Source organism: Pelodiscus sinensis, chromosome 3, assembly GCF_049634645.1.
Source record: "Pelodiscus sinensis isolate JC-2024 chromosome 3, ASM4963464v1, whole genome shotgun sequence".
In the NCBI taxonomy this organism is placed as follows: Eukaryota; Metazoa; Chordata; order Testudines; family Trionychidae; genus Pelodiscus; species Pelodiscus sinensis.
Window position 1 is genome coordinate 113,668,085 of NC_134713.1, and position 13,452 is coordinate 113,681,536.

The 13,452-nt window shown below is 45.1% G+C and overlaps 1 protein-coding gene across 2 annotated transcripts in view; it reads left to right on the forward strand.

The window, feature by feature from the left end:
* Window positions 1-4,213: 4,213 nt before the first annotated feature.
* IGF2R (insulin like growth factor 2 receptor) overlaps window positions 4,214-13,452 on the forward strand; it is a 96,829-nt gene continuing 87,590 nt past the window's right edge. Inside the window, exon 1 of one of the 2 annotated variants that reach the window (XM_075924562.1) lies at window positions 4,214-4,451. In XM_075924562.1, coding sequence (XP_075780677.1) covers window positions 4,309-4,451 — 143 coding nt within the window. In that variant the 5' untranslated portion in view covers window positions 4,214-4,308. Of the gene's footprint in view, window positions 4,452-9,004; window positions 9,339-13,452 lie in introns of those variants that run through there. The other variant, XM_075924563.1, reaches the window with a different exon arrangement.

The window sequence follows — 13,452 nt, forward strand, 5'->3', positions numbered from 1 at the left end:
AACCCAAAAAGTAATAGCAAAATGGGTTTTAAGTGCTTCAGAAGAAGGAAGCCTGCTAAACAACCAGTGGGGCTCCTGGACAATTGAGATGCCAAAGGAGCACTCAAAGACAATAAAGTCATTGTGGAGAAATTAAATGAATTCTTTGCTTTGGTCTTCAAGGCTGAGGATGTTAGGTAGAATCCCAAACCTGAACTATTCCTTTTTGGTGACAAATCTGAGGAACTGTCCCAGATTGAGGTGGTGTTAGTAGAGATTTTGGAACAAATTGATAAACTTAACAGTAACAAGTCACTGGGACCAGATGGCATTCACCCAAGAGTTCTGAAAGAACTCAAATGTGAAATTGCGGAACTATTAACTGTGATTTGTAGCCTATCCTTTAAATCGGTTTCTGTACCTATTAACTGGAAGATAGCTAATGTGACGCCAATATTTAAAAAGGGCTCTAGAGGTGATGCTGGCAATTACAGACCGGTAAGTCTAATTGTGAATATCTGGCAAGGCAGTCTCCCAAAGGGAAGGCTGGCCTTGAATCTTGATATCTATGGCTTCAGTTGAATGGCTTGTGTGAAATTTGGAAGAGCAGCTCAGAGAGACCTCTCTCCTTTACTTAAGGATAGAATCTCACAGCAGCCTGAAGGAAAAAGTCCTCATGGCAGACTGAAAGCCACGCTTGCAGTGTAACCTCAGCCTTAGGCTACTTATTGCTTCAAGAAAGCAAGGGCAATTCTTGTGTTGTGTGTTAATTTTATTTAAAAGTTTTTTCTGAGTATTATTTTAACAGGTAAGTTAATCTCTTACATTCACTGACATAGCAAAGGAGGTGTGTGTGGGGGGGAATTGCCCTTCTGCTCCCCCTATCATACCTCTGCTCGCCTGCTCCTCCTCCATCTACCACTGTTGCCGAAGCCTCCAACCCCATCCATCCACCCCCAGCCCAACCCTCCTTCCTCTTCAACAGTGAGATAATGCATACCCCAAGCTGGAAGAGGTGGGGGAAGATACAGTACAAGCTCCCTCCAGCTCAGCTGTGCACCAAGTTCGGGGCCCTGTCACATGGTGGCAGGGGGGGGGGGCAAATTTTGCTTTTGCCCCTGGGTGCATAACACCCTCGCTACGCCTCTGCCTGGGAGGCATAAGGATCTTGTGCAAAAAGGGGTTTTTGCACAAAAAGGAAACATCCACACTGCTTGTTTTTCTGCAAAAACCCCTTGTGCAAAAATGGATCGGACGAGATTATGCAAATGAAGCACAAGAAAATGCTAATCCGTGCTTCATTTGCATTGCCTCTTCTGGCAGCGCTTGTAGCGTAGCCATAGCCAAAGAGAAAGGGAGACATAACACAGGTATAGAGACTGATGATGGAAATGTTCAAAGAGAAAAAAGGCTTAGCTTGTTCAGGAGAGAAGGAGCGGTAGAAGAAGATTAGATTCCCCGAACAAAAATAAATGACCAGAAAATCCCAAAAGAAATAATGCTTTGTTGTTAAACTAAAAACCGCCTTTTAAAGTTTTCCTGCGGGTTTTAAACAAAATTAATAAAATTCAATCTTTGCCTGAAAATTACAGTGCACACAGTAATCAGTCTGAAATTTTGGTACTGCAAGAGGAAATGAAATTTAATAGAAGATTTGTAACTTTAGTTGCTTCTTTTTCAACTGCCTTTCACTTAATCGGTGCCTATGTGCCAACTTGTTTTCTGTTATCTGCGTTCTCCAGAACGAACTTTGTTACCAAACCTATCATCTGCAAATAGAAGAAGATGGGTTAAAATTCCTTCTGAACAAAAGCCTAAAATAATCCAACTAGATGTTTATGCTGAAACTGACAGTCCGTGTCCACAGAACCATTGGCACCCTATAGGCAAAAGTTGGATATACTAACCTACATGCAAAAGAAAAAATGTACAGCTTGATCAGGAAAAGAAATCAGAATTCAAGTAGCATCAGAACAGTCACATTTATTATAAAATAGCTCTCAAAGTAAAATGTTTCCTGATAATTAAAAGCATTTAATTGCCGTAAAGTTCATTTTTAATAGCAGTTCTTTACTATTTACCAATTAAATACTTTGAGCATTAAAACACAATGTCCATCCCATGGTTGCACTTCATACACCTAGTGGACATATTTAGACTGCAATCATGCAGTGGGAAGTAGAAGAGACAAGTGGCTTATTAAACTTATTAGGAAAGAAAATATTTAATGTATACGTGAGGCAGAGCGCACTGAGCTGGTGGCGGCAGGTCGCACGTGCCCCGCCTGGCGCAGCCTGACTACCGCCGCTGGCGCACAGCCTGGGGCCGGCCAGGGCGGACTGAGCCTGGCTGTGCAGGGCCCCGCAGCTGCAGTGGGAAGGGTGCTGCTGGTTGGCGCTGCAGGGGTTAATGCGGCCCCCACCCCGGGTAGCCACTGCAGGGTGGCTGCTGGGAGCTGCTGCAGCCCGCGATCTGAGAGCTGGGCACCCCCCCATAGGTTGGCGCTCCGGGCAGCCGGCCAGCTAGCCCATGCCTTAATCCAGCCCTGACCAGTAGGAGTTGTGGGGGTGATGCCTGAGTGTGCAAAGGCAGTGTGCAGAGCTTCCTTGCACCTAGGGGCTACAGGTTCCTAGTGGCTACTTCCTAGGAGCCATGGTAAGTGAGAACCCTGCACTCCTAACTCTTTCCTGCACCCTAATCCACTGCCTCAGCTCGGAATCCCCTCCTGCATCTAAACTCCTTCCCAGAGCCTATACCCTCCCACATCTCAACCCCTTGCTCCAGCCCAGTGAAAGTGAGTAAGGGTGGGGGAGAGTATGCAGCAGAGGGAGGGGGGATGGAGCAAGCAGTGGTGGGGCCTCAGAGAAGGGGGGTGGGTCAGGGTGAAAGGTAGGGCAGAGGTCCCTGAAGAGGATGCTAGGAAATGGGGTGGGCAAAAAGGTGAAAACACTTTCTGCAATGTGTCTTATGCATTTTATATTTCTGGAGAATGCTGATAACTACTCAGTAGAACTTTCTGTAAATGCCAGCTGTCGCTATTTGGGAAATGTATTAAAATATTAATTTGTTTTCAATTTTTTTGGCTGTCACTCCTGAATGTTTTCCATCTAAAGTGTAGTTCAGTAGAGTTATGTATGCCCCTATTTATTAACAGATACCTAGTAACTGATGGTACAAGTTCAGAGTATACTGACTCTACTTTGGTAAATTAGGTGGAGGTAGCAGTAGGAGGTGTGTCTTCCACTTTCCTATGAGAAAAATGCTGCAGTGTGCATGACTCCATTCCTTCCCACAGTTTAAAAAAAGAGATGTTTCTACACCATCTTGGCTTTCCTGTTATAGTAATAACTGTTGCACTTGTCATTTAACCACAGGACTTGTTGGCAGGTCTCACCCTTAAAGGGTTAGCTTTCAGTTTCACCCAGTGCTGAAGAATTTTGTTCTGTGTGTGAATATTTAAAACTCTTTTTATTTATTTAGGAAGTTTTAACAGGTTTGCAATCTGTTGCTATTTAACTATCAAAGACAAAATAATGACAACAGTGAGCTTTTGTTTAGAGAAACATTATACAGGAATACATTATTCATTAAAAGCTCTTTTTTAAAATCCATCATTCAGCTTCTCAAAGCTGATGACACTATGTTTGGCATGTGCATGCATACTTTTTGAGTTATATATATGAGGGATTCCAGGAGTATATTTCTCTGTAAATATGACGTGGGTTTGGCAGGGATATTTGTGAGGGGAGGTTTTAAGGAATTGTGTGGGCTGAGTTTATGTGTTGTAAGTAGATGAGTATGTGGGATGATTAAGGAACGCAGTGTGAGCGAAGACAAGGGTGTTGTAGTGTGTGCGAGTTTGACTATGCACGTGAGCGGCTGTGGGGGCAGCCCACTATTGGCACAATATGCGTGTGGGTTGTGTGTGTGTGTGGGGGGGTTGGGGGGGTGCACGCTGTGTGTGTTGTTGAGCAGCGTGTGCACGGGCACTGAGGGCATGCAGGGCTGCACAGAGGCTGAGCGGGGCACTGAGGAGTGGAAGCTGGGCATGAGGTGTTATTACGGCGTATGGGACTCAATGCTCATGGGAGGCGCCACAAGGGGGCGCACGGGCGGACCCGGCTGGCTGGGACTGACCTATCAGGCGGGGGCGGTACCCGGGACTGCGCCTCGCACAGACACATGACTGGTCACGTGACGCGGGAGTCACGTGAGCGGGTGGGGGGGGCAGGATCACATGACCCCCCCCCTCAGTTTCTCTCTAGCATGTCCCAGGGGCAGCGGCGCCCGCCAGTTCCGGCTCCGCTCTGAGGCCCCCGCGCTGCCCCCATGAGACGCGCCGCCCGCGGCCCGGGGCCCGCCCCGCGCTGCTTCTCCGCGCCCTGCCCGCCGGCCTGGCTGCTCCTGCTCCTGCTGCCGGGGCTGCGGGGCGGCGGCGAGGCCCAGAGCCTGGACTACAGGCCGCTGTGCAGGTGGGGCGCTCCCCGGGGCGGCGGCCCCCCCCCTTGCAAGGCCCCTGGGGCTAACGGGCCGGCCCCTCTGACGGGCTCCCCGCCCGCCTCTCGGTTGGCAGCGGGGGGCGCGCGGGTCCCGGAGCTGTTGGCTTTCGGGGTGTCGGAGGAGCTGCCTGCGCCTCCTGCTTGGTTATTTGTGGGCCCCTCCTCCCCGCCCCATTTGCGGTGGCGCCGGCCCAGCTCTTTCTTCTGCAGCTGCCTTTTGTTTCCGTAGGCCCGTTCCGCAGGGCGCAGGGTCTTTATTGCCTTCACCATCTGCCTTGTGCTGAGCTGCGCTCTTCACAGCTGAGCGTTTCAGCTCGAGAGCCTGCCTGGCGGAGGCTTGACCCTTACGTGCCGTTTGTGAATCTGCTAGTAGAGTGCTTTGGGATCCTTCCTAGTTCGTTTCACTGGAGCGTGGGTAATGTTTAAGGCGGCAAGGTGCTGGTCTCCTTGTATTACCTTTTGTTTATATCGTGCCTCAATGAGGCAGGTAAAGAAATCCCACTTACATTACTTAAGCTCCTAAATTCCATTTTTCAAAAGTAACTTGGACACTTGAAAATTTCATCCAAAACTTACAGGATTTGAGTATTTTTTCCAGAGGAGACATGTAAACAGGAGTAGTAGTTAGCTTTCCTTTTTGTGTGATTCCCCCCTCCCCCCCCCCCCCCCCCCCCCCGCTTAAAAAAAGGCTAGATTTTTGTACTGGTATGTTTGATTAGTTTTTCTCATCCTCATGCCACTGTTACCCAATGCCTGGAAGTAATTGCTTTCTACTGCTGTCAGATACATCAGGATTAAGTGTGCTTGAAACATTTGGGATCAAAGGAACTGCATGAACATATGACATGACTTACAAATGTGGGTAAACTGTCCATCTAGGAGTCAACTTAAGCAAGTTTTTCTAGTTGCTAATTTCAGTGGGTGTTGGGCTAAACAGTGTTGAAAGAAAATAAAGCTGATGAGTTTGTAGCTGCCTGTGACTCAGCTTTCCCCTCTCTGTGGTTTAGTGTTTCAGAAGTTGAAATGTATGGCTGTTTTTAAGTCACAAATGCTTTGCTGGTGGTAGGGATGTTGAAACTAGGGGGCAGTAGGTATATGGCTGCATATGTGGTTTGAAGTAGGCTTTGAAGTTTTGGTTTCAGTGCCTTTCAGTATCCTTATTATAAAGGCTGTTCTAATGTCCTTCTGTGATGCTTTGGGTGAGGATGGAGGTACAGTGCAGCTACACACTTTTCATTACATTAGGGTGAATATCAAGAGAGGTTCATGCTCATCCAGAGTAAGCACTAGACATATTAGGAGCTTCAGGGGTAGCCGAGTTAGTCTGTTAGCACTTTATAGACTATGTTGTTTTTTATGTAACAGACTAACAAAACATATAAATGGTATCATGAGCTTTCGTGGGCACAGCCCACTTCTTCAGTTGACCCAAGTTATGAGTAGATGATATGAAAACTTGAAATAAATAGGAGGGGGAAGGAGATGGGAGGAAAAAGGAAGGGGGCGGGGAGAGAGACAGAGGGCATCATTAAGTATATGGAGAATGGGTACTTGAACCTAAGCAGATGGAAGTAAATAGATAGATGCTAAGACAGGAAGGATACCACTCACAGAGTGGTTAGCACCTTCAGTGGTTATGAAGTAGGTAGTGTCCTAGCCAGCCCATATCTCGATTGAGTCCATTAGCATGCTCATACCACCATCAAAAGCTCATGACGCCATATACATGTTTTGTTAGTTTATAAAGTGCTATCAGACCATTTGTTGTTTTTTTACTAGACATATTAGTTTGTTGACCCTCTCTTCTATGTATTTTAATCTCAAATGTAGTTTCAGTGAACAGTGTAGGTAATCAAGAAGTCTTGAAGATTTGTCCTGTTAATATATTATAAAACTGCCCATCTCTGATATTTCAGAAGAAGCCAGAGTATGTATACAGCTTCTCTTGTTTAAATAAGTTAGAAATGCTTAGAAATCCAAGTAACTAGGTATGAAGAAAGGGCGAGTTAAAGTATAGTTCTACTGTGAAAATCAGTTCTGTAAAAATGGCCCGAACTTACTCTTAAGCCTGTTAATGTTGTGTGCTGTCATATTTTACTTACTGAAGCAAACAAGTTTACTTAATTTTATTCCTGTAAATTCTACAAGTGCAAACACAGCTAAAACGGAGCTGTAGCCGCCTACTCCTTTTGGATTATTTACTTAACTGGGCAAACAATATACACCAGTTCAAACCTACTCAAGGCAGTTGGGGGGACAGGTGTCAGCAAGGACCTAAAATGGGTTGCAAAGTCTTTACTGTTGGTGCTAATGTGTGAAAAGGGAAGAAAATCAGTGAGACAGTTTAATTGACTTTGGCAGAGTTGGCAGTACAAATTCTACTTGTAAACTGAACGCACTTATTTTGGTATTGACATATTAAACATGGAACCCAACTGTTGGAGTTGTTTCTGGAGTATGTCTTTGGAGTAGAATGCACGCTTTAAGGATATATCCAATTCACAAATATTATTGGTATTTAGCTCTTTCAGTATTGTTTAATTCTGCAGCTTAATATGAGTTGAACTAAAAATTAATTGTAGGAGTAAGTTAAAATATTATATAGATCTGAGTTTTCTAAGATAGCCACCAAGTATGCCAACTCTATACAGGGTCACCTATGGGCATGTATACAGAAAGGATTCTGCCTTTTCAGGTGGTTGCTATAGCTGTTCAGAAGTGCTATAGACCTTGCTTCTGTTCTAGTCAAGAATGTTTCTTATTAGATTACTTTCTTGTATTATAGTTGTGCGTAGGGGCCTCAATCATAACAGGAATTTGATTCACAGTAGGTAATGTGCAAACACATGAAGAAAATTCCTGCTACAAAGAGCCTTGTAGTCTAACTACAGCTTCAAAGCTACCTCTTCAAAGCTGTATTTCTAGGAGGAATAAAGTCCAGGAGTGCTGGGCTTTCAGGTTATTCTAGCTCTGAATAACTAACGAGCATCCCTCATACGAAATAGAACATTCAGAACAGTGAATCCACGTTTAGTCTCTCCAAGCAGGCTCTCAATCTTCCTTTGTATAAGGTTTCCAGTACAAGCTAAATATTTTCTTCAGCTTTGAAGAGATTATCCAGTGTTCCCCTCTTTCCCCCACTGGGGATGCAGCACTAGCAGCTGCAGTGGGGTCTGGGTGCTGCTCCAGCTGGGTCTATGTGCACCTCATGCCAATGGAACAGGAGGGAATCCAGAGAGCCTTTACAGAGTCTGGGGCCCTGCTGCTCAAGCCACTTTTATGTCATGCCCCTGCAAGACTTTTGTACACTTTTCATTTTTCAAACCATTTCTTGCATTCTTTTTTTAAAGGAGAAAGTGAGGCTGTGACTCCTCCCTCAGGTCAATAACCACCATCAGGAACAAGGCCGCCTAATGGCTCTGTTCTTTTACAAGAAAGGAAGCCCCAACCCTGTTTTTCTGGGTTTCTCTGCCATCTATTCACCAGGAAGCCTTTTTAGTTTTGTCTTAGTAAGTACTATTCTCCTCACTCTTATCCACCTCCCTCCTAGATCTTGTAAGAGCAGCAGGGGTGCCATGACAGCAGAGTATGTAAAGGAAATTGTCTGATACCACAGACCTTTCCTCTTACTAAGCTCCACCCAACCTATTGTTGTTGTCATTCATTACTGTTGTTATGCCATAATGCCTCCAGAGCAACTTCTACTATTCCAAGAACACCTAGCTCTGCCCATTCCAGGACTCAGCCAGGTTAGCACTTCAAAAGGTGGTCAATGGGCTTGGCTTTGGGTGGTCTGCGTTTCCAGATGCCATGGCATTCTTCCACTTGGCACATCCCATGGCAGCATCTGCTACTTCTATCTCAATTTGAATTGGAAGCAGCTGTCCTTGGAAACATAAGCAGAAGTAAGAAACCAAATTCTAGACATCTAATACAGTAATTCCTCATTTAACACGTGCCTGCTTAACAAGTTTTTGTGATAGGGAAAATTTTTTGAATTACACTACTGTCCCCGGAATAACACCATTTCCCCAGCCGGCCTATTGCCGATGGCTGTGAGGGGCTTCCCCTGCCTCCCTGCAGAGTGGCAGAGGGTTCACTGCTCGCTGCACCATTCCCCGCTGACTCCCCCTCGCTGGACGCCTTGCTCCTTCTCCTCTGCCCCTGCTTGCAGGCCGGTGGCTGGGTTTCCCCAGCTGGCCCATCGCTGGCGGCTGTGCGGCGCTTCCCCTGCCTCCCTGCAAAGTGGCGGAGGGTTTGCTGCTCGCTGCACTGTTCCCCAGTGACCCTCGCCGGACTCAGTGCAGGTCCTGGCAGACCTGTCACAGGGGCATACTCCCAACCCAATCCTCCTCCCTTTTCCTTCCCCAGAGCCAAATACCTCCCCTCCCTGCTGTAACCCAGTCCCCTTTCTCCCCCAACCCTATGTCCCCGTCCCAACAGACACCACCGCTTGAAACACAACTCCCACCTTTTCCATTATTTTCAATGGGAGAATTTACCCCGCATAACATGTCTTCACTTAACACGATCATATTCTGAAACATATCTATCGTTAAATGAGGTATTACTGTACCTAAATACTGCACTGATGTGTCACCTAGGCATGGATCAGAAGTAGATAGCACAAAACACCATGAATGAAAACTGATGCTGATAGCATTATATGACTCCATCAGTGATGCATCACCTCAGACACTGTGCAGCATTGTGAGTGGCTGGATGACACTGCAAGTCCTATGGCAGCCCACTTTGTCCCAACAGGATATTTAGTACACCATGGATCTAGACAGGACAAGGAGGAAGGTGCCACTGTGTTCACTTTCCCTGCAAACATCAGGTGTAAGAGAGGGCCCTCTGGTAAGAACTTTATTTGAATTCATTCTTCTGACAGTAGAAACCAGAACTGAAGCCACATAAATTTTATGCTAATTTACTGACGGCCACAGAGACAAGGATTCATAAGAGTTCCATGACACTTTGGGTATGTCTACACTAGCTCGTTAGTTCGAGCTAGGTAGGGTAATTAGGGCAACCGGAGTGGCAAATGAAGCCCGGGATTTAAATATTTAAATATCCTGGGCTTCATCTGCAACTCTGGTTGCCCTAATTACCCTACCTAGCTCGAACTAACGAGCTAGTGTAGACATACCCGTTGTCAGTAATGGTGGTGAAAACCATAAACATATCACTCTGGGAGACTTCAGTACTTGTTGTCAAGGCTGTAGATTAAAAAACCTTACAACTATCTCCTCACTTGCTTCTTGAGGACTTTCATAAGTCACTTCTCAGCCAGACATACTCTGAGCCTGATCTTTGGCCTAGACATCAAGTGAGAGGATGTTACAATCCATCTCTGTCTTGGATGGATGATCATCTCATTAAGACAGTGGTTAGAGACTTTGCAGCATTCAGGCAACAAAGACTAATGATTCTGGTTCCACCACGAAGACTCAGGTACAATGAATTATGAAGCCTGTTAAAGGACATTAGCATCACACATGGGAGATGAGGAGTTGACGATCTGGGCATCATTATCATTGTACACTGGTCTCAGGAACATGCTCTTTCTTTGCTTGCCATTGCCTTCACAGATCTTTGTTTTCTGAGGAGCTGCATGCAATGAAGAAAGGGGAGGAACCTCAAGTGCCATTGATATAGACAGGATGAAACTTAACACATTTCTCAGTCTATGCTGAGGTTGTATTGTAGGCCAAAACAACCTTCCTGTCAACCTCCATTGGAATTGACAAAGATCCAGAATAGCAACTTGCATATTGTAGGCTCTCAGAATTGATGAAGCATCAAAGGCATGCACCAAGTGTTCAGATGAACTAGTATCCTACTTCACAGAAAAAAATCAAGCACATTTGGGAAGGTTCTTGGACAGCATAAGACCACTCTGCCTGCACCTACCCACTCACCAACCAACAGCTCACCTTCATTCTCAGAATTTGGTATGTTTACTCAAGATATTATGGACAGCCTGAATAGATTTCAACCCCAGACTTGTGAACCTCAGACTCTTTCTGGCTTGTGAAAGTCATGGACAATTAGTGCTATTCCTGACTGAAATAGTCAATCCCTTGAGAGATGGAATCTTCCCTTCTTTCAGTCATGCAGCAGAGGACCAAAACCAAAGAAATCTACTCTGGATATCTGTTATTTCCAACTGTCACCAAATGCCAAACCTGACATTCTGGAGTATGCTCATGAAGTAGGTTCCAACTACAACCAACTCATCGAACTGATCCTGCATTCTAGACCTGGCACAATTTGGACTTAGGCCAGGATACAGAACAGAAATTGTTTTAGTAATAGTGATGGATTGCTCTCTATCCATTGACAAAAGATCAACATCCATTCTCATCTTCCTGGATATGTAAATATATATATCTTCTCTTCTTCCCCCCCCCAATGTTTGACACTGACCATAAGGTACTGCCGCTTCACCTGAGAGAGATGTAATACCAGAGTAATACAGTAAAATGCTGTTTCTAGGGAGATGCACCGAAAGAATAGCATTGGGGAACTGCACCTCTAGTATTAGATCCTTCCCTTATGGGGTTCCAAAAGGATTGGTTCCGTCTCCAATCCTTTTCAACATGTACATGTAGTTGCTGTGTGAATAGGTCAGATGACTTGGATACACATGCTAGAAACATGAAGACACCCAACTCTACCTATACTTTACTACATACTACCACACCATTACCACCCAGATGGCCCATTTTTGAATGAGGTAAGATTAGCTGGTAGAAGCTGAACTTGAGCAAAACAGATGATGCTAATGGGCAGAAGAAAATACTTTGAGGGGTTTGTAGCCATGGTACAGTCTTCTTTGATTGACGGTTCATGTGTACAATTGACCAGTTCATTCTGCAGCCTGAATAACCTAGGAGAGCTTGGTATTAGAAGTGCTCTTATCACATCAGCCACAAGTAATGCTTGCTACCATTTCCGGTTGGCTTTAGGAGACTGTTGCATCCTGGCTGATGAAGACATGTTCTCAGTTATTTATGCATTTGGACCACATCAATACTGGATGACTGGACATGAAACCTTAAGCACATAGGAAACTCCAAGTAGTATAAAATGCTGCAGCTCCTCCTCTCAGCAATACAGGCTACCATGGGCACATCACACTTGTATTTCTGTACTGACTTCCTGTAGAACTTCTAATAAAATTCATGATCTCAGCTCTTATTTTCAGACCACTCCAAAGCCTGAGCCAAGGCTCCTCAGGTATGTTGGAACTCTCAACATTCAGTAAATCTTTTCTTTATGGGAGACAAATTTCTCCAGTAATGGTCCAAGATGAGGGCATGAACTCTGCCAGGAACAGAGAGCCATCACAAACTTCACTACTTTGCACTTCACATTCATTGTGCACTGACTTGCCTGCTCATGTAAACACATAGTAACAGATATTTAACAAACGCTTCCAAACAAGAGACTGCATTCCACGTGCTCCTCCCTCTGAAGAGAGAAAGAGAGAACAAACACATGACAGATGTGGCTGTATTGCTTAATGCACTGTTGGAAGGTTCTAGTACTATAGTGATGAGCACTGTATAAAAACTTTTGAGTGAAGAGAGCAGTCTCATCTATAGAAGTGTATTATCTAGAAATGTCCGTACTTAAAGGTATTTGGTGGACTTGACAGGCTATCATTTCAGACTGTGTGTGTGTGTGTGTTACATTTCTGTAATGTTCTCTAAAAGGTAAAGATCCCTCTTTCAGTAGCAGATATGAAAAGGGAGATCTTAATCTATTTGAATGAGCAGAGTCCAGATCTCAACTGGAGCCCTGTTTGACACCCTGAATAGGAAAAGAATGAACAGACAAATGGTTCCTTTTTGATGGTGTGAGGAATTGTTCCAAAGGAACTTGTACTACCAACTGATTATGTACCTGTCTGATGGCTAGACACAGCTTCATTTTCCAGAGCTAAAATGAATTTTTAACATACCTTACCAAGAATTTTTTTTTGAATCTTTTGAATATTTAACTCTGATTTGGGTTGCAAATAGATTTTTTTTTTTTTTTTAAAAATAGTGCTACAACTTGTCTTGCATGTTAAAAAAACTGGGCAGAGTCATCTTTTTCTGTGGCAGATTACACTGTAAGGAAAAAAAACCTATGCATCTTAATTTTACTGGAATGGCCTCAAGTGACAAGTCATTCCCTAATGCTGGAGAATCCTGGCACATCCATTGCTATCAGTTATCACCAGGGAATTAATTATATTGGAATTTTTTTAGAAGAAATGTTTGTGTTTGGGAAAACATTGTTAGCCTCTTTAATGTGTGTGAAAGTCTAATGGGGGTAGCCATGTTAATCTGTAATTTTAAAAAAATGAGTTGTCCTGTAGCACCTTTTGGGCATACACATGAGCTTTCATGGGCACAACTCACTTTAGATGGGTGGAGACAGGCACAGAAGAAATGAGTTGCGTCCACAAAAGCAGGTGCTACAGGACCAATTGTTGGCTTTTAATTTTATTTTTTCCTCTTTTTTTTTCTTAGAATATTAACATATTTACAGTAATACTCCGATGGTCCGGCATCTGACGGTCCGGCACTCCTGATGGTCCGGCACCATCAGGAACCCGGAAGTGCTCCGGGCAGCTGGACCATTGGAGCTGCTCTGCCCCCAGCTTCCCCGATTCAGCTGCTGCTAAAACTGACCAGCGCTGAATCCAGGAAGCAGGGGGTAGAACAGCTGGAGTGCTGCTGGGTAGGTCCAGTAGCGCTGCCCCTCAGGGCTGCGGGACCAACCCGGCAGCACCCCAGCTGTCCCGGATTCAGCGGCTGACTCCAGGAAGCCCAGGGCAGAGCAGCTCTGCCTCTGGCTTTCTGGAGTCAGCCGCTGAACAGTTTCTGCAGCGGCTGACTTGGGGACACCTGGGGCAGAGAAGCTGGGCTGCTGCCGGGTTGGTCCAGTAGCGCCAAGGAGCGGCGTTGCGGGACCA